At 40.7% G+C, this 22,881-nt stretch overlaps 1 protein-coding gene across 3 annotated transcripts in view; it reads right to left on the reverse strand.

Annotated features, from left to right (window-relative positions):
* GART (phosphoribosylglycinamide formyltransferase, phosphoribosylglycinamide synthetase, phosphoribosylaminoimidazole synthetase) overlaps window positions 1-21,455 on the reverse strand; it is a 40,560-nt gene extending 19,105 nt beyond the window's left edge. Inside the window, exons 1-11 of one of the 3 annotated variants that reach the window (XM_074145042.1) lie at window positions 21,385-21,455; window positions 16,280-16,591; window positions 12,095-12,243; window positions 7,855-7,950; window positions 6,939-7,113; window positions 6,135-6,246; window positions 4,836-4,904; window positions 2,734-2,859; window positions 1,751-1,838; window positions 1,264-1,349; window positions 569-737 (exon numbers count right to left, since the gene is read on the reverse strand). In XM_074145042.1, the coding sequence (XP_074001143.1) occupies window positions 569-737; window positions 1,264-1,349; window positions 1,751-1,838; window positions 2,734-2,859; window positions 4,836-4,904; window positions 6,135-6,246; window positions 6,939-7,113; window positions 7,855-7,950; window positions 12,095-12,239 (1,066 nt within the window). In that variant the 5' untranslated portion in view covers window positions 12,240-12,243; window positions 16,280-16,591; window positions 21,385-21,455. Of the gene's footprint in view, window positions 1-568; window positions 738-1,263; window positions 1,350-1,750; window positions 1,839-2,733; window positions 2,860-4,835; window positions 4,905-6,134; window positions 6,247-6,938; window positions 7,114-7,854; window positions 7,951-12,094; window positions 12,244-16,279; window positions 16,592-21,384 lie in introns of those variants that run through there. The other 2 variants (XM_074145058.1, XM_074145050.1) reach the window with 2 other exon arrangements.
* Between the last annotated feature and the right edge of the window lie 1,426 nt (window positions 21,456-22,881).

Here is a 22,881-nt window from a genome sequence, read left to right on the forward strand (position 1 = left end):
GCCATTGAAGAAAACAAAAGCAGAAAAAATCAACTGATTAGAACATTCTCTATTAAATTACAAATGAATAGATATTTAGCACTTATTGACCGTGTCTAGAAACCACAACCAAATTCTGTTTGATCATTCTTGGAAATGGGAATAAATTTGTAAAAACTACATTTTGAGGAGAGACAAGTGTCTACTTGTACATTCAGAGACATAGTATTTAGCTGAAACATATAATTCCAGCTGGATTTTGTACTTCACTGACATAAAGATCACAAAACTCATCAGCATCAACATTATGTAAGAATCAGTAATCAGCCCAAGACTACTTTACTGTAACACATATTAAAGAAATGCTACAGAACTTAACAATATGGTGTGGAGATTTGAAAATACTACGTATGTATCACCAATAAGCTTTGATGTGTGAAAATCCAGTTGTCTCTTGCTGTCCCTTAACCACAAGGTCTAAAGTTTCTTGGATCTGGGTTACACTGATTCACCTTCATCTGGCAAAAGAGAGAGCTGAGAAAGGGCAAGAGAGGAATCAAGATTCTGCAGTTTCTTCTGCTATATTTACCTGTTATTTCCAAACCCTTGGGATATGTTCCTGGGTACCCTTCGCTGGCCATGACCACCGTCACAGCTGCACTGTCTTCAAACCAAACTGGCATGGAACTAGACAACTTTTTATTGATAACTGCTTGCATGACTTCATACAGATCACTTTTCAACAGTGGAAGAATTACCTACAAAAATAAAGATTCGTAAATTAAAGAAAACAACATACATTGTTACATTTTCTTCACTGAGCTTTTAAAAATACTAATGCAATTGTAAAAATAACATAAAGCATTTCCATATACTGTATTCTCACACATATATATATATTGTTCATAATCCATGTAGCTTTAAAAATACTCCTCCTTGAAGATAATTTCTATGGGTAAAAGAATGGCTACATATGGAGGCGGAAAGGCAGAATCCAAAGAACCCTATTTTAATCTGAAGAATGGACATGAAGGATTTTGTTCCACTTGTCAACAGGGAGTGGGTAAAAGAAGTATTCACTTCTTTATTAAAGTAAGAACAAATCCAACTCCATTCCAGAAAGACAGGAAAATGCTGAGTTTCACTCATGCTTACCCTTGTATGGCCCATATTTGAGTATAACCTGCTGAAATCTTCTCTGGAATGGAACAATTTAATGGTAGATGGTAACAGACTTTTCTCCTCTCATAATGACTAAGTGTATGTACCTACAAAATAACTCACCTGACATTCTGGGTCACCGAATCTGCAGTTAAATTCTAGAACTTTAGGTCCACCTTTGGTAAGCATTAATCCAGCATAGAGCACGCCTGGAATAAAAAAGTGTATAAAAAGCTATCTAAGCAACATTCATTTGTTTTGAATCTATTTAACACATAATAGCGCTAAAAAGGATGCCATCTGTGTTAATTTAAAGGTAGGATGTTAACACTTTAGAAACGTTAAAAATATATCAGGCAGAAATAGTTGTGGTTACAATTTTGCATCTTATTTTCAAATGTTGTCCTTCTTGTTCTTCCTTACTTGGCGATTACCCACCATTAATGAAAAGACATCCACTGACTTCGATGGACTCTAAATCAAGCCACTGATACCAAAACCAGTTTCCAAATAGATCAAAGTCATCTTCCTTAGAGTTAGGCCTATAAAGACGAAGTAATAAAACCTGTCTTTTTCCTTATGCTTAAAAAACCCAAACTTCTGTACATACCAAAATAGGGGACACCTTCTTTCCTCATGCCATCAACAGTTTTCTGAAGGACAGTATCTCTTATTTTCTGCAGTAAATCTTCAGAAATCTAATAAAACAAGATTAGAAAACAGCGTTCGTAAAAAGGGAGTGCATGATTTTTCCTACTGTGATGGCTAGCATTTTTAAGAGCCAAGCAGAACATTTGGATGGTCTCTTGCTCACTCCAAAACATTTTATACAACAGAAAGCTAGTATTTTTTTCTCTCTCCTCAGACGACATACCACAGCATTAAAACAACCGTCTGCGTTTCTTCAGACGCTTTTCCATGCTTAGATCTACATGTGCAAGCAATCCCGCTGGCTTCACTGGAACAAACCATTTGTACAGACATACTGGCATTTAGACAAGGCCTCCCAAAGAAGAATCATGGTTGGAAAGTACAGTGATTGATGATAAAATTTTATTCAATAAACAAGATTGATAGTTTTCTATACAAACAAAACCTATAATTTTTTTGAACTTCTAAAAGGAAAAATCTCTGGCCATGACACAGGTGAACAGAAAGCAAAGGAAGACCTTTTGCAAATAGCTCCTTGCCAAACAGAAACCAAACTACCTTGAAATACAGCAAGTGAACTAAATTCATCATCAGCTTAGTTTGGCACAAGATGAAAATGTGGTTTTAAGCACAATCAGTATTTTGTAACGCTTGAAAACCAAATCAAAATACAAGGTTGCAGAAACAACACTTCCACCTTTACAATTAAAAGTAATTCAGTAGAAATATCCCCTTCTTTAGAGAAACAAATTTAAGTTATGGACTTTACTTGACTATGTCTGTTTTAGGCAACTCTTTTCATCCAGAGATGAGCCCAGTGAAGAGAGCCCACTCTCTTCACTCTCGTGTTCATCATGGTGGAACTACAAATTCAAACATGCTTTCAATACTAGAGCTGTAGTACAGTGTTAGGGAAACATCCCCTTGTCGATACATTTTTACCTGAGGTGCTGGGGAATAAGCTCCCATCCCTCCAGTGTTAGGGCCTTCATCTCCATCCATTAATCGCTTGTGGTCCTGGGCTGGAGGCATGGGAGCAATTGTGACGCCATCAGTGAAACATAAGCACTAGAAAACAAGGAGAATAATTAAAAACCCAGTGTATGATTAAAATTAAAGCACAAAAAGTGCAATATATATTTGATTTTCAGTTTTGCAAATGGATATTTAAGAGTATAAATTCTGTCTCCCTGATAAAACAAGCTACAGTGTTCTAAACATTTCTCTTTTCCCTCAGGAAGCAGTGCCTCAGTTTTTACGACCTTCCTACAGAAAATAACTTTCATATAACATATAAAAATTATAACATAACATCTGTAGTTGTACTGAAAAGAAATTCTAAAAGGTTAAAAAAAATAATTAAATACTCCACAATGGAAGCTACTTCTTCCCTCCCCCTTCCTCCTCCCTGCCCTGGAAGGAAGGCATTACATTCCTTTCAAGATTTCCTTTTCCTTGTTGATAAAACTATTTGCTTTTGAATAATTTATATATTACTTATATAGCAGATGCTTTTATCCTCAGTATCTTCATAATAACAAGCCTGCTGACATCTTCTGTAACTGGATGATGACGTTCACTGTCTGGACTACTGCTAGCAGTACTCATAAAAACATTTTATAATGCTAATTAAAAAACAAGCAAGGATTCCCCGACAAAAACCCAAAATGCCAAAATATTAATATATTAAAAACTACAGTCATTTGCAGAAGATGAATTATTTTGACAGGCAAGGCAAGCAAGTTTGCTTCATTGTTGTCCGTCATCATAGAAAAAAAACCTTTCAACTGCATGTTTTTATAATTGTGTTATATTACACTAAGTCCAATGGTATTCTAAGGACTAATTAAGAGCATTACACATTTTCCACCAGAGAATGAACATCTAGATAACCCCTTAGTTACTAAAAAGGTCAAGACAACCAGGAAAGAGTAAGGATGATCAATATCTGCATGCCTAATTTCTTCATATCAGGCAGGAAACCAGACTATGCAACGACTGGCAACAGTTGGAGATGATCGCTTACTTTAAAAATACCACCACCTCCAAGATGAAAGTTCACAACATGCAGCACAAATCAATTCCAGCTCCAGTACTCAGGAACCTGAGCTGATACTTGGCTGTTCTACTTTGTGTGATGCAAGTGTCAAGTTCCCCTGCCACCTCAAAACCTAGGCTCTAATTCTCCTCTTCTCCTTCACACTCTGCTAATTAAATCAGATATAGTTTTTTTTTTAAATGAAGGAGCCGAATCAGCTTAAAATGAAGGAAAGGTCCTCTTTACATCTGCTGAGTAAATCAACGCTTTCAAATCATTCAACAGCCTTTGGTTCTGGACCCTTCGTCCCTGGGCGCACTTCCACATTGCAATCTCTCTGGCAATGAAACTGGTTAATGAGGATCTTCCCTTGCTCCAAAGGAGTTTACTGCTCCCTGATGATGCAGTTCAACATATTCCCTTCATCAGCAAAGTTGATTAAAGAAAGTCTCCATCCTCCCTTGCTCTCAACCACTTCTTGCCTTGCTCTGCGCTTCACCATCCTGTTACTTGTACTGATTAAAGTGGCACTGGGCTCTAAACCAGAACACAGAAAACATGCAAGGTGGTGGTGGTGGTGATTTCTTTGAAAAAAAGTCTTTCGGTTGTAGCTTCACAAACAGGTAACTAGGCAAACAGCAGTGAAAAGATAGCAATATGGAAGAGAAGGGACATCTTATACTGTCTTTGCTGTCAGAGAAATCATAACACAGAACTGCACGCTCAATGACACTCAAAATTTTTAAGGTTAGATTTTTTTTCTCATGTGATAACAGTTGATTCCTGTTTGAGTTATTTTTATTTAATTTGAATCATTTTAACAGGCTGCAGGGCTTGGTTCTTAACACAGCTGTCTTTAATTAATAAGATTTTATTTATTTACAGATAACTGGGTTTAATTTAACTAATAAAACCTTACACGTCCCTTCTGTAGGTACTTACATAGTGTTTCCTAAATAGTTTAAAATGGGAATAAACAAAGTGTTACAGCGAGATGCACACTTACAGAAACTTCTTCTCCTTCAAGAAGTTCTTCAACAACAACAGTTTCCCCAGCTGTACCAAAAGTCTTATCCTACAGTAGAAACAAAATCTCTTGAGTTCTGTTTCAGTTATTTTTAAATATTCAAAATGCAATGAGAAAAAATATTTTTAATACAGCAATAAAAACGCAACACAGTTTTGAGACTATTAATCCATTCTCCATCCTGGGTATGTCAGCAGTGGTAAAATCTTTGCTCCTGTTTTCCATTTATTCTTAAATAAATGCAGATTTTCTGCTTCAATATTTTTAAATTGTTGATGATATTTATGACTTACTGAACAATTCCTCACGCTCTACTTTCTGAAGCTTGCACCCATGATAACAAGAGCAACAGCAATGACTGTCAAGTCTATAATCTGAACTCTTACTTTATAAGAAAGTGTAATTCTGTAGAATACATTGGAAAGGGGCAATATTTTCATATTCCAGTGCAATGTTCAAACACTTACTGCATATTTAGTCAATTAAGGCCAACCAACCCACACTGACAGGATAATTTTGTGGGTCTGTAAGATTCTCTAACATACACTTCTTTTGTTCAAGACATTGCGCTTGTATGTATTTGTCCAATAACCATACACACACAATAAAATGTGAGTGCAGACCCTATATTCTGACTCTTGAAATACAACGGTGTCAGACAATGTCTCCTATGATCAGCACAGCTCCACTGAATTGTAAGATGCAATGCTTACAGCTGAAAATCTGACCTATATGTGTCTTATTTTCCAGCAACATGTTCATAACTGTTCAGATGAAATTGCTTCATTTTGCTTCTCTTCAGATTTTGATGGTCCTAATATATTTGGTGAATATCCTACCTAAAATTATACTTAACTTGAAATAACTCCACTGGAATTTTACTACACATTTAAGTGCTGTGTGACTGGAGTCCTAAAGCTGGTGTTGCTGGCAAGATCCATCTCAATCACAGTGTTAATATTACAGAACTGTAGTATCTGTTTGATTGCAGCAGTCTCAAATAGTAAAAAACAAAAGAAAACCCATATGGAAATAAGTCTGGATTTTCATTAAGAATGATTTTATTTTAGCCTACAAGAACTATGCCTATAAAGAGCACCCTGCCTCAAGCAATAAATATGACAGCACTTCATAGCTGTGCAAATAATGGGTAGAAGATTTGACATCTTTTAGCAAAATTCCTATTATACAGAAATAAAGAATATCTTTGAGACTCTGAGGTGGTTAACTTACTTTGTGTGTGAACTTCTCCAGTTAGTGCATGACATTTCTACTCACCTGCATAATTTCAGTAACAGCTTTGCAGGCTTCTTCCTTGTTTGAAGCCACGATTACTCCTTTGCCAGCAGCCAGGCCACTAGCTTTTACAACTAAAGCGGGGAAGTTTGCACTTGAAAGATAAAGAAGAGAGATTCTACAGTAAACACTCTGTATTGCAGATATATTTTGTAGGCATTCTGAACATTTCAATAGTTGAAAGATCAAAATACTTACCAGTTTTCATAGCAACTGTTTTACCTTTACTGAATAACACACAAATAAAAACCAGGCTTCTCTTGTTATGCTATGCCTGTAAAGGATTTCTGCTTCTTGTTTTTTTCCCCACCACTGAATTTTATTAGTTCTGAAAGGTTGCTTTCCTTTTAATAATTTACTGTTGTATCATTTTTGGGTCACCTGGATTGTATTCTGAGGAGTAGATCATCATTTGCTGAATAAGTGTCCAATGCAGAATTTATATTCGTGGAGAAAAGGTACAAAGAAGGCAGTACATATGACTATCAGACCACAAGCTGGGTGTCCACAGTAGGCAATTTGAAAAAAATAAAAACTTGTCCTATATTCTCCTGTAAACTGAACACTGAACTTTATTTTCATTTAAAAGCAGTAAATTAAAACCATTTAATTATCAGACTTACTGCAGTGTGATAGCATCATGTTAGATTATCCTTCAAAACCTTTACAGATGTTCTATCAAAGCCAAAAGTACTGATAAATTAGTAAACATCTGATTGTTTTGGATACATAGCACACTGTACATTGCTGTAAAAACAAATATTTCTAAAACGACAAGAATTTTACCTGTTAATAAAGTTACATGCTGCTTTAGGATCAGTAAAAGATTTCCATCTTGCAGTTGGAATCTCATGACGATCCAAAAAGGCTTTGGTAAAGCTCTTACTGGACTCCAGCTGAGCTGCCTTTGCTGTTGGACCAAAACACTTTACTCCAGCTGCTGTCAAGTCATCAACAATTCCTAAAAATGGCAAGACAAAAAAATTTTATAAATCACCAGCTGATTTATAGGAGTCATGTAGTCCAAGTCCACAGATGCACTGATTTGTTGGAACAAGTATGTCAGGGATGATAAGCCATTTATAACTATCCAGTGCCTACTTTACTAGATGGGCCTTAGATGCATTTTTCACTATAATCAGAAGCAGGTAACCCTGCAATATTTAAGGCTAAGATCTGCTGCATTTGGTAAGAGATGACAATCCCTCCTTGTTTTATTATAGCTTTTAGCTAAAAAGTCGACATTAGTGTTTTCTGAAGATGACGCTTGTTGATCATATAAAAGGTTAAATCAGAAAAACTATCAACATATTTATAAATGTGGGTTGTTTTGGTTTTTTTACCGAGTTTCGAATCATTATTATTTCAAAAAATGAAAACTCCATAGGAAAATCAAAACTCTAGTTAAGGTTCCTGTATGGAAACACTTCGATACCTCGCTCACTAATCCCAAGCACTTAAAAAGAAACTGAACATTTAGGGATATTTTAACTGTTATATAGCTCACACAATAACCTTCAGAAATTCATTTTCATCACAGCATAAGCCTGAATCTCAAGGAAACTGCCATGGAGGATCTGTTTCCATTCCTATTGAAGACACTCAGGTACTGTTGAGTGAGTGGTGCACTGAAGATGGGGACTAAAATTTACTTTTCTTCCAAAATTACGAAAGTTCTGATTTTTAGCTCGTGTTCTCTTACCAGCAGCAAGAGGAACCTCTGGACCAACCACAACCAGCCTGATCTCCTGATCTCTGCAGAACTGGGCGAGCGCAGCATGATTGCTGATGGAAACAGCTGTTGAAGATACGAAAGGGCGGTAAGACTGCATTCATTACTATTGCATAGCGGTTATTTATCACATAACGCTGAAGCAGCATTTTCACCAGTCTCACATTCTTGAATGGCAGGTCACTGTGAATCTGGAAGCGTGAGGCATACACAAATACACAGACTTACACACAAGGCTTGGACCAAGACACACCACCAAACCCCTCAAGCGAAGGCTGTAGTTTGATGTGCACTGTCAACCCACCTTGCTCTCGAAGGTGAGAAAGAAAGTTTTGGGTTCCCCTACACTGTCATGCAGTAAATTGTTCTCATCTCTAGGAACATCCCCTTTGCCAGCACAAGAAGCGTTGCACAAGCAAAAAAAAAAAAACCCAACATATATTTTCCAGCCAGTATTTTCCCAGAATAGGGACCCCATGAAGTTTTACACATGTTCATGCCAGCATGGTGTGGGGGACAGGAACAAGTGGCTGGTGGTGAGACTGCAACCGTTTTCTTTTCTTTTTTTCTTTCTTTCTGTAGTGCCAGCTAAAAATTGCAACACTAAACTGTGACCCCACTGAAACAAAGGGGAATCTGAACACTTTTTCTTACATTAGGCTGAACTTAATAAGGGCAGGTGCTTTAATTATGGATAAAGATATTTGGTCTTAGGTTTGTAGGACCGTTATCTTTCCATAAACAAACATTTAATATGACGATACTTGGAATGCCAAAAACTGTGTAAACAAAAGAAAGAACTTGCATGAAAGACAATAATGTCAAGTCTCATGATAAAAAATTTACGCAAAGGCAATGCAATTCCACTGCTTTTATCACAAGAATAAATAAAACCAAGGTCTACCAAGGACGGGAACACGAACCCAGAGAGAGCCAAAAAAGCGCTGAGAGTGGCCTGGGGTGGATTGGCTGCCCCTGCGGGGAGGAGACTAACACATCAGGGCATGAAGCTGGCAAAGGAAGCACGGTACAGCACAGCACAGCACAGCCCATCCTTGCAGCTGCACTACTTTGTTCTAAGTTTCGTCTGTCATCTCCTGTTAGTGACCGTACTGTCTAGCACGCCAGGAGCTGACGGTCTCTTCCAGCTAGTTTCTGGGGAAGTGAAGAGAGAGAAAGGAGAGGCAGTGATAGAGCCTCTAGTGATAGAGGCAGTGTCTGCTGGACAAACAGACACGATGCGCTCCTGCCATCCTGTATGAGTAAATTGCCTGCTTCCACAAGAGAAGCAGCTCTTTCTGCCTAAGAGACGGCATAAAAGCAACTATCTGAAGCCTACATTCTGATTATAGGTTTACCCTGTTTGGGTGGAGTGGGGGAAAAAACTATAATGAACACTAATAAAAATGACCTCCTTGATGCCTATTTAACAGTTCAATTATTTTGTTCCACCAACATTTCTAAGTCAGGAGAAGCAAAGGCCTTTGATTTCCATGTGCAATTTATGCCAGTTGACTTCTGGCTCACAAGAGAGCAAAAACAAAAGCATAACACACTTGGCTTTAAAGTACTGATTAACGTAAAGGTCAATATTGTCTTTCAGTCCCATGGGGCTGTTGTGAAAGCAGGTGGAGAACAGCAGATCCTGACCAAAGAGAGTGGGAGCTCTGGTGGGCCACTGAAGAGGGATGATCCCTCTTGCCCACAAGATTAATCCATGTGAAGGGGAGCAGGGAAACGAAAGAGCCCATAAGGTGACCACACTTTTCATCCCAAACTGTTGTGCTGCAGGTCTGATCTACTAGTAATATGAACAGTGATTATGGCACAAGATTTACATGATGTGGAAATGTCCTAGTAACAAATGGAAAGGAATAAATCACATTGTTAACACATAATCTTAACTTTCCCCCAAAACATCGGTTTCCTTAGGATGTAGACTGAAAGGGGATGTTTTTGTAGCTGTGTTCATTTCTCAAAATGACAGCTAAACATTCCTTTTGAACCAGACAGAAGGACCTCGGACTGAGGTTTTCAAAGCTAGAGCTTAAAGTTAAGAGGATACGTTACACTGAGAGCTAAAATGTGATGGAAGGAGATGTCAGGATGCTAAAGTCCATTCACAGACATGCATTTATCCATCTCCGGATTCAGAAAGCAATTCTGCACGCTCCCGGCACCAAAACTGCCCTGTTAATTAAATATAAATTGAATATAAAGCTATATTTAGCCACTCAACCTAAATCTGTCTTTATTGTCAGAAACATTACTGACTCCAATTAAGCATGAAAACTTTTTTTTTTACTTGGATACAGGCAAGGTTTGAAGGATTTAAGGTTATTTGTAATTTTAAGCTAAGCTTCATATGTTTCTGAAATCATCTGAGAACCAGAGTTGCAATACTAATTAAAGGCACTCTCGTGAACCATGAAGGGAGGATGAATTTTCAGAGGCAAATCTTGATTATACCAAAAAATCAGACACAATGGTAGCAGTTTCACATTGTTGCCCAGGCTCACACAACATTATAGGGCTCACACGTTTCTCTAAAGGTGTTTTCCATTTTCTCCCCTGAGTTAAAATCTAGACCCCAGTGGTATGACTAAAATGCCTGAGCAGATAAGACAAATTGTTTCCTTAAAAACCAAAGAAGTCAAACTCTTCACAAATTTTAGATGCTTCCCACCTCCTGCTTGGCTGAGGATTTCTCTCCCAAAGTACGTGTGAGGCCATAGTTTAGAAAAAAAGATTTTAGTACACACGGTAGGTTTCATGGACCTGGTTTGAGCATTATTACGCACATGCTCAAATATTTTCCACTGTTGAGGCTGCAGTATTTTTTACGGAATAACAAGTTGAGAGAAAACTGCAGCAGTTTTTAAAAGACACCACTTGCAAAAAAAAATATTGAAATTAACATTCTGCAGGTCAGACAGACTGGCATTGACTCCATTTAGCACAAGGATAAAGACTTTTGTTTGACTTTCTGGATGAGAAGGAAACATACAACTTTCCTGTCAGGCTCTTCCTTGGGCCCTCTCCTCAGAGACCAAATAGAACAAAAAGTACTTACGATACTGTGACTAGTCAAAGAAATTAAGGACAAAGTTTTTTAAACAGCCTGTAATTAAGCATTCCAATGGAATTGAATACGATAATTACCTGCTGTACAAGAATCTGACAGGATTCATGTTTCCACATGAGATGGCAACAAAAAAAGATTTTACTTACATACAAATATGAATACAGAAAATTGATGTGCATAACTCATGTTCACTTGCACACTGTGTTAACTTTAATTCCGTATGTTATCACATGTTTTGAAGTGGAAACTTAAGTCAGTTTTTAAAGTACCTAATTCAAGATCTGTTATATAAAGGATACAAGACAGGAATCTCCAAGTAATTACCCCTGGTTTTGTACTGATTCACTGTGTGCCTCCAGGCAAGCACCTTAGACTAGTATTTTTTTTAAAACACAGCATGTAATTTTGGATGCCCAATTTGAAATACCTTAAGCTTGATTTCTCAAAACTAGTAAGTATGAATAGTTTCAATTACAGCCAGTCAGAGCTTAACGTATTAAGCTAGAAGCTCAAACCAGGTAGTCAATACTAAGAGAGAAATGTTTAAAAATAACCTTAAGATCACCAAGACAAAGAAATTATTATTTTTCAAAGGCTGAACAGTTCAGGTGAGAAAGTATTCTCATCAAAGCTTGTAGGGATCACAGAGTTCGATGGACTTCTGAGGATATAGTAATGAATTTAGTGCTCAAAGCTCTGCCACTCTCCTAGAGGTGCTGGCATTTGCTGCAGGCACTTTTCAGCTGTTCACCAACCAGTTGCCAAACTGCAGCGCACCAAGACAAACCATCACCCCTTCCCTGCTAGGCTGCTGGGAAGCAGGAACCATAACAGTTATCCTGAGCTGTATTCCCAGAGGAATGTGAATCAGGCAGATGGAGTTTTGGCTGTATCCTCCACTGCCAAACCCAAAGAATTAGCTATCACAACTGCAATCACTTAAGATGAGTGCTAGATGCACAGGGCTTTGCTCAGCCATTTTTTCTGCTTAACTCCATCTATATCGCGTCTAGAACCTTAAAAAATAGTAATAATAATAATAATCTTTTCATATTAACAGATCGATGAATGGAACAACTTACTTGTTGAGTTAACAAATTTAAAAAAGGTATTTTTTCTTTTTACCTGAATTTGAAATTTTTCCATTGTCGGCTGTTCCTGCATTTCCTGGAGCAACAAACACATGTTTTACATGTGGAGACTGGGCCAACTTCCAGGCCAGCGCATGCTCTCTCCCTCCACTGCCAATCACAAGCACTCGATCGGCCATTAGTCTGCATAAAACCAGAACACAAGCAAAACAGCCAGAATTAGGCGCGTGAGGTTAGGAAAGCAAGAGCTTCACAGACCACTGGTTTAAGCGCTGGGTGCAATGCGACTCCTAACAGAGGTGAAAGATGTCACTTTATTTCAGGCAACGATATAAGGGTTTTGTTGGTTTAAAAAAAAAAAAAAAAAAAAAAAGAGATGTACATGAAAATGGATAACTGACTTAATCAGATGTGATATAAACTAAATGTCAAAGACTAAACTGCTCCAGAGCACAGAAGTAACCCACAGGGCAATCTATCCTGGTTTTCTGTTAGTCAGATTAGCAACCATTCCAAGTTATACAGAAGTCTGTGACATAGGAAAAACCCTTACAAGTGACCGGGATGTGATTTGCAACCTCTAGAAATTTCTGGAGAATCCAAGCGTGCAAAGGGCATGAACAAACTGTACGAGCACAGTATTACAGTGCTAGGGAGCTGAATGAGACCGCTTAAGACTCTTTAGAGGTAATATCTGAAAGAGCTCTAAATACTTCAGAAAAAGGAAAGAGTAAGAGCAATGACACACAGAAATCAACTTCTAGCTTTCCTTAGGACAGAACAATCAGGAGGCAAACAACAGGGAAGATCAGGTGCCATTAATAAAGGAGCTCGCTCTGACAAGGTACTGCAGGACATCCACCCCTCTCTCCCATTCCACTGAGTTTTAGAAAAACACATAAACGCTCTCTTGGCCTGTGGAAAGTAGGTGTATAAAAGAAGGCTACAGTTGCATTATAATTTTAAACTGTCCAAAACCTTTCCAGCAGTTTGAAAATAAAATGATGGAAAAAAAATGAAGTCCCTCAGTTTCGCCCTCCCTATGGCATTCCGTGTGTGTGTACACATTGGATTGATGTCAATATTACAGTTTTTTCTTTGAGTAGCTCTGAGAGTTAGCCTTTGCTTTTCAAGACATGTTTGCTTCTATGTGTATTCTCTACATATTTACTGATGTACGTCACCTCAGAATCACCATCCCAATAATGACACCATGCAACTAGCAAGAGAATAGAAGAGTTCACTTACGCTGAAAAAAACCCACTGGAATTCAGAAAACAGTAAGTAAAGATATAAAATAAGTACATATTTCCTTATTCGGAGTTCCTTGAAAAGCAAAGGCCAGCCTCCTAAACTATTCAAAGAATTAGCTGTTAGAGTCACACTAGTCCAACTATATATAAACTATATACACAAACGATGCCACTGCACTGGTTAGAGCGAGAGCTTTATTCAGAGAAGTCAAACAGTCCCTGAAGAATCTATTCAGTGAAGCAGGCAGCGAGCAGCAACAAATTGGTAGTTGGTCCTAAGCCCAAATGCAGCATGCGCTACTTGCAGAAAATAATCTAAAAGCTTTGAATCATAACAGATGTAAAGTAACAATCCAAACCTACAGAAAATGGCTTAAGGCATTTTAACAAATGAGAATCCAAAACAATTTTCAGGTGGAAAATGGCACAATTTGTTTTGGCCACAAGTGGCCAGCGAAGAGGCCTGATGTGTCTCCTCTGCTGTACGAATCGCTTCCCATTCATCGGGGGGGAGGAACGCAGCCCAGATAGGAGAGTTTGAGTCAAAAGGAACAGCCAGTCTCCCTGCTGTAATCCCGGCACACGTAACACGCAACCCTCGGTCACTCCCTGTGCCTCTTCCATCAAGCGGCTGGTCATTGACCTGTGCTTGCCAAAGTGTGCGGAGCCTGCCAGGGCGAGCTCAGAGAAAAAAAAAAACCCGACACACTGATACAGCTTGAATACACACAGGTGACAGCTCCATTTCCAAGAGCAGTGGAAAGTCAGAACTCCTCTGTGGTCCCCTTCTTTGCAGGAGGGCGAGAGAGGACAACTAGCACAAAGCACATCTTAAAGGAAAGTAAAAAAAACCTAACAGATTTCTAAGGGAAAAGCAAAAAGACAGGAGAGAAAGCAGATTTTCAGCCAACTGATAAGGCAGGGGCGTGTGCCTCCCCCCCATGTCAGCTGCTACCGTTTGACTTGAATAAACCCTGGAGAAACCCCTCCTTCCTGAGGACCTGGATTTTGTGGGAAACAGCTTCTGCTCTGAGGGCACTATGCAATGTGTATGGTGAGCCTGACTTTTAGATACAAGTCCTCTGTAATTAACTTCAGACAGGAAGAGCCTACGTGTGTTTTAGAAGGTATTCCTATGCCACTTGCCAATGTGTTTTAATCCATTAATGAGGAAGAGTAATACTTTTAGGTAAAACATCCAGTCAGAACAAAGACAAAACAAATATGAATAGAAGATAAAACATAGAAAATTAACATGGAGTTGTTCACTATGAACTACACACGCTAGAGTTAAAATTTAATTTTAGTTGCAGGTTGGGGGAGACCAATAGCTTTCTAATTGCCAGTGTTTCACAACATACACATGTTGCAAAATTGCACAGATATTTTCATTACAAAACTCCAGGATTACTTACAATAAAAAAAAAAAAAAGTTGGGGTAAAAATTATCAATTATGGTATACGTATCCAGGATGCCAAATTACACTAAACCTTTTTTTATATTACAATTCAAGCAAAAAGAAAAGATAAAAGGGGCTGGCGACAACAAAGGGATGATTAGATAAAGACAGTTACCTAGGACAAAAGAATCCAATATAAAAGAATAAACATTTATCATGTAGCAGGCAGCTACGTCCTACATCAATGTTAAACCAAATAAGCATGTCTCCAGTGCTGTCCACAGACAGTCATCATTAAATAATAATTTTAAGGTCAATTTTATCAATAATAATTTAAATTATACACATTACAACATTTTCTCACAAGTACCTCAGAACTGAGTGCAGAGATTGAAACCTGAACAGAGAACATACTTACTCTTATCCTACGTGCTGCCAACCTGAGTAAAGGAGTAGTCAAGAGTTCAGATGCACAAAGAGAAAGGAGATAAGCAGCCTCTGGTTAAAATGTAGTACCCCTGTCCCAATATTACCGCCCCATTGACGACAATGCGCAGCTAACCAATGAACGGGAAAGTCCTGCCGTTCCAGCTGGGAAGAGGGGACAGAAACTTGCATACAAATGGTCTAGGAGTGAGGAGCAAAAACTCTGCACAGCAGAAGCAGCATGTCCTGTCACTTCTAAACATGTAAAATAAATTCTGTCCCATTCCAGGTATTTTTTGCAGTTAAAAACTGTTTACTAATCAGATTCTAAACATTCTCTTTTTATCTAAAAATGAGGCTACATATTTTTGCTATGCATAAAAACGACGCTACGCATAGTCCTATGTATTTCAACAGTATGAAAGAATAAGGTGCATGATGCACATTCACACTCCATTAAGCCTACTGCTTAAAAACAGTAGGACAGGCTTGAAGATCCAGTGACACTGTTGCCAGCTAACGTAACTCACCATGCTGGCAACTCAAATAATCACTTCCTTTTTCCCCCAAAAGTAATATATCCTAATACTACTGTCAGCTGAAAAAAAAAAATATATATGGCATAAAGTTTTATATGGGAGCAGGTAAACAGAACAAGCTATATATCATATGTTCAAATAAAATTTAAGCATTTTATAACAAAATGTGAGTAAAAAATAAGTTTCAGCCTTTCAGCCATTTCTTTTGAAACTCAGTGTTATTTGTGCATCCCACAAGTGGTATCCTAGCAACTTTTATTTAGGTATGTAGCTTGAGAAGAACTTCTGGTGGGAATCCCAGTTTAGGAGGCTCAAATCTAGCAGTTGCAGCCTTTCTTTTTCACACTGACATAGAAAGATGCTGTCTAGGCCCTCTGCTGCCCAGCAGTATCTTGCATTAAAAATGAAAATTCCAAGAGGTGACATTTCTTTTTATTTTGCCACTAATCCAGGAGTCAAAAATTTGTTCTCAAAAGACCAAAAGCCATTCACAAGGTAGATATTTCTTCTGTGAGGATTATCACACACTCAGGGTTTCTTTGGAAGCAGTATGTAAAATCCTAAAACTCCAAAAAGATTGCAAAACGTGGTACATAATTACCTTAAGCAACCATTGTCTGCTATCGGAAAGAAGGAAGACACGTTTGTTTAAAAGATGTTTTAAAATTAAGACAGGTGCCATTTCAGGCAAGGGTCTAATCACTAGGTCCTTATAGGAAATAAGAACAGGAAAGCAGAAACAAGCTAATCACTCCATGTATCCATGAGGACAGAACAGGATGATAGAGTGAAGACAAGTTGATTTCCAGAGCATATCCCTGAGGTTGCCAGTAGTAAGTCAGCAGAGACCTTTATCCTCCCCAAAAGGCAGGGCTCACCAAGAAGTCAGGCAACTCTTCGACTAGGTCAGGGCCTGCGGAACAGAGAAAATAAAGTGAGGAAGGCAAACCCAACAGTGTCTGATAGCTTTCTCCATCCTGACTCCTCCACAAGGCATGGTGAGATGTCAAATACATCAATACATCAGATGTCAAATACAAAAGAAGTAAGATGAGGTTGCTAAACTCAGTTGCTGCCCCTTCCCTTTTAACAGGAGCCACTAACTCTTCCTCAAACTGATCCTGTGCACAGACTTAGGGGTTAAACTGAGCTCCCTGGTTGCATTTATGAAGATAATTTTATAAGAAAATGTAAACTCCTTAAGCAATTTCTTCCCAAGTTTCAGTTTCATATCATAAGCGTGTGGTGCAAGTTAGCTAAATATTTTATCTCACCTAGGTGGAGTCTTGTAACAAGCCATTGCCTTATTACCTCACCCCTAACTAAAGGAGCAAAAAGGTGCAATTAAATAAGATCTGTGCAATATAGCACAAACAGTAAAGGGTGGCAGCTGGTGGCAGCTCACTGCTTCAGACAGTATCTTTTTTTTTATTTATATTAAGTTCCAGTGCTGTTGGGTTTCTCTGTGCTCTTTGATTGAGATACCTGGGTGGAGCGTGTTTTGCTTTGGTGAGCCAAACACACCAAATCCTGAAAACCTGTGTGAAATAGGTGCCATGAAACAAAGTAGCTTAAAAATATACTTTTTAGTGTCTGAGTTTCAACAAAATCTGAGCTGAGCGTGGAGCGACAATGATAACACATAGGTATATTTAAACCGTTGTATTGTGCAGCATCCAAAGTGCTTCCGCCCTTCACCAAAGGGTATTTGCTGCTCAAGCAGGTTTATACTCTTCTGCGAGAATTTACATAGGCATTAATGCTGGACCCACTCATATACTTTGTTGTCATTGAAAGGAGATATTGGGAACTCTGACACGCTTTCCCTTCCCTTCCCTTGTATGGGCTGCCGTGCTGAGTGGAGCATAGTCAATTCACTGAGATTTCATAAAACTAACTTAAGCAAAAAAAACAACTATACAAACCAGATTTCTGTAAGCTGAACTGGTTTAAACTGCAATGAACCAATGTCTAGAGACTCTAACAGTGAATGAATGGGACAAGGGAGGTGAGCAGAACTCAAGGTCAAGACCTGCCTTTCAGGCAGCAGCAATCTACTACACCCCTTACACTTAACGTTAGCTGCAGCCTATTTAAAAGCTGCAATACCTTAGAATCAGAATCATAGAATGGCTAGAGTTGGAAGGGACCTTAAAGATCATCAAGTTCCAACCCCCCTCCCATGGGCAGGGACACCTCCACTAGACCAGGTTGCTCAAAGCCCCATCCAGCCTGGCCTTGAACACCTCCAGGGATGGGGCATCCACAGCTTCCCTGGGCAACCTGTTCCAGTGCTTCACTACCCTCACAGTAAAGAATTTCCTCCTAATATCTAATCTAAATCTCCCCTCTTCCAATTTAAAACCATTACCCCTCGTCTTATCACTACACTCCCTGACAAAGAGTCCCTCTCCGGGCTCTCCTGTAGGCCCCCTTCATGTATCGAACAGGGCTATAAGGTCTCCCTGGAGCATTCCCTTCTCCAGGCTGAACAACCCCAGCTCTCTCAGCCTGTCTTCATAGGAGAGGTGCTCCATCCCTCTGATCGTCTTTGTGGCCCTCCGCTGGACCCGTTCCAACAGGTCCATGTCCTTCCTGTGTTGAGAACTCCAAAGCTGGACACAGTATTCCAGGTGGGGTCTCACGAGCGCGGAGTAGAGGAGTACAATCACCTCCCGCAACCTGCTGGCCACACTTCTCTTGATGCAGCCCAGGATGCAGTTGGCTTTCTGGGCTGCCAGTGCACATTGCCGGCTCATGTAGAGCTTCTCATCCACCAACACCCTTGGCTTCCCAACACTGGGATTCAGGAAACCTTATGTAGGCATTCAAGTTTCTTTTGTATAAAGATACGGCCTTTGCCAGGAAAGTCTTAACTCCTACCTTTCCTAGAGCTTAGGCTACCAAATGGCCCAGCAGTGACAGCACTGGCCCCAAACACAAAGATCGCAAGCCCAGTGTCACCAAGATGGTTCAAACCCACACCTCCCAGTCCCTGGAGAAGAGCTCTTATCACTTGGCTTTGGACTAGAGGAGAAGGTTCATTCCTCTTGAAGCTAGACAGGAAAAGGAAAAGAAATTAAGACTCACAGGACATAACAAGAACACAAAACCAGGAAGTCTGTGAAATTCAGCTGCCACCCAACTGAGTGTAGTATTAGGTTCTAGCCCTAGCAGACGGGACCATTTATGCATGCAGTTTTTTTTTCATAGACCTGTAGTGGCACAAAATATTGAAAGAACCACTTGGAGAAGAAGCCAAAACCTAGAACTCCCTCCTCCCAACTTCAACAGCTAGGCTGCTGCCATACTCCCTCCCAAGAACCTGTCATCCTTTACTTGGCTTCTGAACTTGCCAGAGCTAGACTGCCTGGTCCCAGGCCCCATCAGGTGAACCCTGCTCTTCTGCTTTCCAAATTAACACTCTAATCATTGGGCTGAGTCTCTTAAGAGTCTGCTGCACACCAGGAGTGTACACAGATCTCAGTCCACATGAGGTAAGCTCCAAGCTGGTGTTCTCGGTGAACCTTTGCCAACTGCTGGACCCTGTTCAAGCTTGGAGACCAACCGGAGGCTGAAATGCATGAGCTGCAGGTTCAGCGACTGGTGTTTCACAATTGGCTCACACTGCCCTTTGCCGGTGCAGCTTCCCATTGGTCCCACCAACTTCTCCACCTCCAGTCTCTCCATCCCTCTCCCATCCCCGTGTGCCAAGGGTGAGCGTGCAGTTACTTGGATCAGGCAACCAACAATGCTGGAAAACTAACACTGCAACAGTAACCAATGCAGTAAAGTAAATATATATTAATATATATTCGCACATATAAAGGAAATACTTTTCTGCCAGCTTAGTGAGCTAAACTAACTCACTGAGGGATGAAGTTATCACCACAGCCAATACAAGGGAAACAGCAGCTGAAGGTGGCAGCCAGACAAGGTGAAAAGAGCTCGGTTTTTGCTGCAGCAGAGTGCTCATCAGCCCAGCTGTCCTGTGCACAGCATCCTCAGATCATCTTGACTGTTCCAGAGACCATAATGCAATCGGTAGCAAAGGCTGCTTCACAATTTACCTTCTCACCCAACTGCTCGTTTCCACCTCTTGCCCCAGCCTGTTTACGGTCACAGGGCGAGTCGGACCAGAGAATCAAACGAGGGCTGGGGAAGGGAAGAGGTCCACGTCTCTCCACATCTTTTTCCTACACAGATCAGTTTCCAGAGGGAATTCACCGCGTGGACTGTGCAGGCAAGGTACAGAAACAAACAGCCGTGATGCCTAAACTGCCAAAATGGCCAAAATACGATGATGGAACTGCAAGTTTAGGCTAGGGCAGCATTAGGCTCATCCTGAAGGAAACAGCATGGCCTTAGAGAACTTTGAACTTCCTCTGTTTTCAATACCATAAAGAGCTGCTTAAGGAATTCAGAGGCCTCGAGAATCAGGTGGCAATCGCGGTTTTAGTTACAGCTTTAGGTTTAAATAAGCTTCTTTTGCTCATCTGTTTTATTTAGGACTAATTCCTGGCTCCCACCCGGCCATACAGTGTGGTGTGTCAGACCACTTTAAAAAAAAACAACAAAATAAGATATGAAAAATCATGTTTACGATCTTTCACCCCTGCAGAAACCGGAGCATCGTGGCGAAGGCCTGAATCGGAGCGGAGAGTAAAAGTTACACCTTTCATGGCCTGAACTGAGGACCTGGGAAGCAGGCGTCTTGCCTCCCGGGGGTGTGACCCTCCAAAGAGCTGCACTGTGCGTCTCCTGGGCAAAAAAACAATGTTTCACTACTAAAAATACACAGGCCTTAGAAGTTTTATCACCCTCCCCGAAGTACTAAATTTTGACACATCAAGTGCTAGGTAGGAAGCTGGAAGCGCTTGGCGTCTTTCACCACCGAAGCCTCAGCAGAAGCGACTGGGTGAGAACCAGAATGAACTGGGGAGGTGGAGGGGGGGAACGTGTTTTCTGTGTCGCTATTTCAGTTATGCACACAACATAGTGAACTAAGTACTAATTCTGCTCATTAATTTCAAGTATCTACTGGATAGATTAAAGAAAAAAAAAAAAAGAGGGCCAATGTTAAAGTTGGTAAGCCCCCAACTTCGCAAACAGTAGGGGAAAAATCAAAGTGAGTCAAAGTCCAAAACAAGAGAGGTTAAAAGTTTAATATTTACTTTAAAGCAAATATTTCACCACTTTTTCAAAGCCAAACAGAGCAGAGGAAAAAAAAAAAAAAAAGTAGAAATAAAAGCCTCTTTAAAATATTTTAAAGTCCAGTACATTGAAAAACGCTACACATCAACCTCCCCAGGAGTAAATCCGGACAGGAGACACGCAGTTAAAATAGATATATAGCTGAACACGACAGCCGTTCGCAACCACATCCTCACAGGCCCCTCCACCGCCACCGGCGCGGGTCAGGGCAGGACCCGGGATAAACCGAAGTCGCCCGGGTTTTCAGGCGAGACCGGCTCCCCGCAGCGGGCTGGGTGAAGCAGGGCCCAGCTGGAAGAGGCCGGGCTGTGCCGGGCCGCCATTTTACCGCTCGGGCAGCGGGGCAGCACATGGCCCCGCCACAGCCGCCTGGCCCCTACCGCACTGCCGCCGCTTCACAGCCCGCCGGCGGGAGGCTGGCTACGGGCAGCGACACCGAGACCGAGCGGCTGGCGGGGCGCGCCCTTCTCCAGAGCGAAAAGAAAAACTTACTTTCCTTCAGGGGGATTTTAAGGAGCGTGAAAGCATCCTCCGCCGCGCCGCCGCCGAAAACTACAGTACCCAGGGGGCCCCGCGGCATGGCGGCGGCGGGTCGGCCCGGACCCGGGGGCGGGGGCCGGGAAAGCGGGGCGGGCGGGAAGGAGGGAGGGAGGGAGGGAAAGCGGAGATCAATTCTTCCGCTTGTAGACCCGCTAATTGGCTTTTGCGCGTAAATTGCTTCAAGTCTAGAAATATCTTCCGCTGAGGGCGGCTGCTGCCTGCGGGGGGGGGGGGGGCCTGGCCTGGCCTGGCCTGGCCGGGAAGGTGCTAGAGCCGGCCGAAAAACACGGCCTATGTGTAGGTTACTGTTTTTATTTTATCTAGGAAGTAGAGTGTCGCTCCAGGGGGTAAAGGTAACAGTTTATGAAGCTGGCTGGATGGGACTGTGCAGAGATTGGGCTTGTCTGTATGGCTTCCCAGGGGGAGCGCTCCTTGTAAGTGCTGGGTAAGAGCAGCGCCTTAGCTTGTACCACACTGAACTTTCTACTTAATGAAACCAAAGAGTGTTGGCCAACGTTTAGTCCAATTTAGCGTTACAATTGTGCAACAATGCTGTTAAAAAAAACGGATTCGATCCATAGTTTTTGCTTCCCCCACCCCAAGAGCTATAATGTGAAAACCTCACAGCTCTTTGTGTATTATCTTATGAAACACCAGCTTAATAAATATTGTTTGCATATTTAAGCACACCTTTGACTCTTGCTTTAAAAGAGAACGGTCTCATGAATAAATGCTCTTAAGTAGTATTTAGGATTGCGGCAGAACTGCTATTAGTGAAGTCCCATAATACTATGCTTACAAATTGAACACAATGTATCAGCCACAATCACTGGCCTTGACAAGATGAAAGTAAAATACTTAATTTAATTAATCTCTAAACCACCTAAAGCGTAACTGAATGAAGGTGTTTAACTGTAGAGTTGCGGGTTTTTTACAGCAAACAGGAAGGGAGAGCAGGAATAGTTATTTTCCCATGGAGCCTCATTTCTATGAACAGTGATTTTTGTAGTTTTTACTTTGTCCGGGTTAATTTTTAATTTAAAATGCACGGCATGCACTAAAATCCTTCCCCGGCTTTTTTTTTTTTTTTGTACCTCTTTCTTCACAATTTTCCTTGTATATTTGGAGGTCTACAGTGGTAGGGATATCAGTGTAGTCAAGCTACTTTTAATGAATTAGCTGCAGTCGAAATGGGTCCTTTCCCTGAGGGCAGGTAGGTCCATGGTGTGGGTTCTCCTTGGCCAGCACCAGAAGTGTGATCTCTGCCTGGAAGAGCTTTTTTTTTTTTTGTCTGAAACCCCTAATGTAGGTTAAGTTACGCCAGTCAAACCTGCCCTTCTCTTGTGTACAGATAGTTTTGCTGGGAAGGGGTGAGTTACGGTATCATGCTGAAAGCCTTTGCAGCTTTGCTGTTACGGCAAGTCCCCTACTAGTGACCTTATGCCTATG

Source organism: Numenius arquata, chromosome 1 (genome assembly GCF_964106895.1).
Source record: "Numenius arquata chromosome 1, bNumArq3.hap1.1, whole genome shotgun sequence".
Lineage (NCBI taxonomy): Eukaryota > Metazoa > Chordata > Aves > Charadriiformes > Scolopacidae > Numenius > Numenius arquata.